This window comes from Alligator sinensis, unplaced genomic scaffold (assembly GCF_000455745.1).
Source record: "Alligator sinensis unplaced genomic scaffold, ASM45574v1 scaffold811_1, whole genome shotgun sequence".
Classification (NCBI taxonomy): Eukaryota; Metazoa; Chordata; order Crocodylia; family Alligatoridae; genus Alligator; species Alligator sinensis.
The window spans coordinates 936,280-938,444 of NW_005842579.1; the positions used below are offsets into that span (position 1 = coordinate 936,280).

The 2,165-nt window shown below is 58.7% G+C and overlaps 1 protein-coding gene across 1 annotated transcript in view; it reads left to right on the forward strand.

Moving 5' to 3' along the window:
• Positions 1-993: 993 nt before the first annotated feature.
• Positions 994-2,165, forward strand: part of LOC102387293 (ras-related protein Rab-11A-like) — a 5,899-nt gene continuing 4,727 nt past the window's right edge. Inside the window, exon 1 of the mRNA XM_006032596.3 lies at positions 994-1,150. Coding sequence (XP_006032658.1) covers positions 1,111-1,150 — 40 coding nt within the window. The 5' untranslated portion in view covers positions 994-1,110. The remainder of the gene's footprint in view (positions 1,151-2,165) is intronic.

Here is a 2,165-nt window from a genome sequence, read left to right on the forward strand (position 1 = left end):
CCAGGTTTGGGGTCAGGAAGGACTTTCTCCCCCATGTCAGACTGGCATGGGGGGGTCCCCCTCCTGGGATCGTAGGTTAAACCAACACATTTGCAGCTGCACGTAAATCTGCAGGGGATGTAAAGACCCCACTTGCAGTTCATAAAGGGCAAAGAAATGGCAGCAGGGCCTTTTACATCAGGATGCTGCTGTCTCCCTGCCTCAGTTTCTCCTCCAGACAAGGGCTGGGTCTCTATTGGCAAGTACAGGGATCAGGCAGTGGTGGAGCCGGGGCATGGGTGTCTGGGAAGACAAGGTGCTATGACAGTGGGGTTTGCTGGGAGGTCTCTCCCAGCCTGGGATGAGCAGAAAGGGCCAAACACTGAGTCATACCCCAAGTAAGCTGCACCTGGTTTGGCCACACAAAGCAACAGGGGGTTGATACGGGGGGTATCTTGGCCTGGGTCAGGAGGGAGAGGTCCCAACCCTGGCTCCAGAACAGCCTGGGGCAGGTTGGCTAGATCCAAACGCAGCTGGGTGTTGCATGCCTGCAGGCACCTATGGGGCTGCTTGGAGCTGTGGCACACAGCCTAGCTGGAGCAGAGCTTCCCAGTGCTTTGCCTGAGCTAGAGGAGAATCCCCATGAGATGCTAGCAGTGGAGGGGACAAGACATGTGGATGAGTCATCCAGCACAATAATCAGATTGCTGTGTGCATAGTCACATGAAACCCTACCAGCCAAGCCCAGCCGCGTGGCCCACACCCCACACACAATGCTTAAAGGGCCTAGCAGACAGCAGGCAGATTGAACAAGCTGCTCGATGAAGCGGAGAGCTGGGACATCCCATCACACCCTTTAGGGGAAACACGGTCCCTTTAAGAACCCCATACAAGCTCCACCCCGCATACCTGTGCCAGGTGAGCCCTTTGGCAGGTGATGGACGGCTCCGCCAGCCAATCTGTCTAAGACAGGAAGTGCCAGGCACCAATGGGAAACGTGCCAGAGCCCTGCCCCAGCACTTGGGGGCGGGGGGTTGGACCTAGAGGTGTCCAGGAAATCCCAGAGCAGTGAGCTCACCTGGGACAGGTGTCTGGGTGCAGTGCGGAGGGCGGCTGGCAGCACCGGGCAAGATGCGGGGCAAGGATGATGAGTACGACTACCTCTTCAAAAGTGAGTCCTGCCCAGCCCAACCCGGCCTAGATGGTGGGCGCTTTGCTCTGGGCTTGTACGGTGCCAAGCGCACTGGGCCCTGCTCTCAGTGGACATTGAGAGATTCATAGATTCATAGACATGAATCTATGAATCTCTCAATGTCCACTGAGAGCAGGGCCCAGCGCGCTTGGCACCGTACAAGGGGTGGGGTAGGGTTGCCCTGCATCTGGGGGCCTGGCTGGAGGGCTGCTGATGGTGGGGTTACAAAGGCCTTTTTTGAGCCCAGCTTTGATGCTGACTGGGGGTAAATGGGAAGGGGCTGTAGAGGCCCCTGCTAGCCAGGCATCGAGGTGTGCCAGGAGCTGTATGAATGTCTCCCTGCCCCGGCAGCTCCTTGTGAAGGTGCATGCATGGGTCCTCCATGCCAGCGGCTGGACGCAGGCAGCCTTGTAGCTCCTGCTCCCTTTCACACTGCAGCCTGAATGGGGGGAGGCTGGGTCCTGACCCCCCCCAAGCCCTCCACACAGTTCCCCATGGTACAGACATGGTGTGGGGGGAGCGGGGAGGGGGGCGGTATTCGTTCTTGTGGCTTTAATACAACAAGTGTCCGGGGTGGGAAAGGGGTAAGGAGTCTAGCAGGGTGGGAGGCAGGCAAAAGGCCCCATGGCAGAGCGCTGCCGAGTTGGTTTCCCTTTCTCCCGTTCCCTTGATCCCTTTGCCCACCCCTGCCCCATCCCTGAGGCATTGTGGGGTTTCTCCTGGATGTGAGCAATCCTGAAAGGGGAAGTGATGCCACCTGTGGCACAGGTATCCATGTTGGGACGGGGGCACAGGGCCGATGCACGGCCCGGTGAGGCAGGACGCCTGGGTTCTGCTCCTGGCTCTGTTTGCAGCCGGCATCATCTCAAGCGAGGCAGCTCTGTACCTCAGTTTCCCTTTATGCACCTGGCTATGAGGCTGTTTTCCCGTGTGGCTTGCAAAGAAGGTGCTGAGCTTTGTGACGGGCTCTAAGATCAGCGGGGGCGGGCAGTTG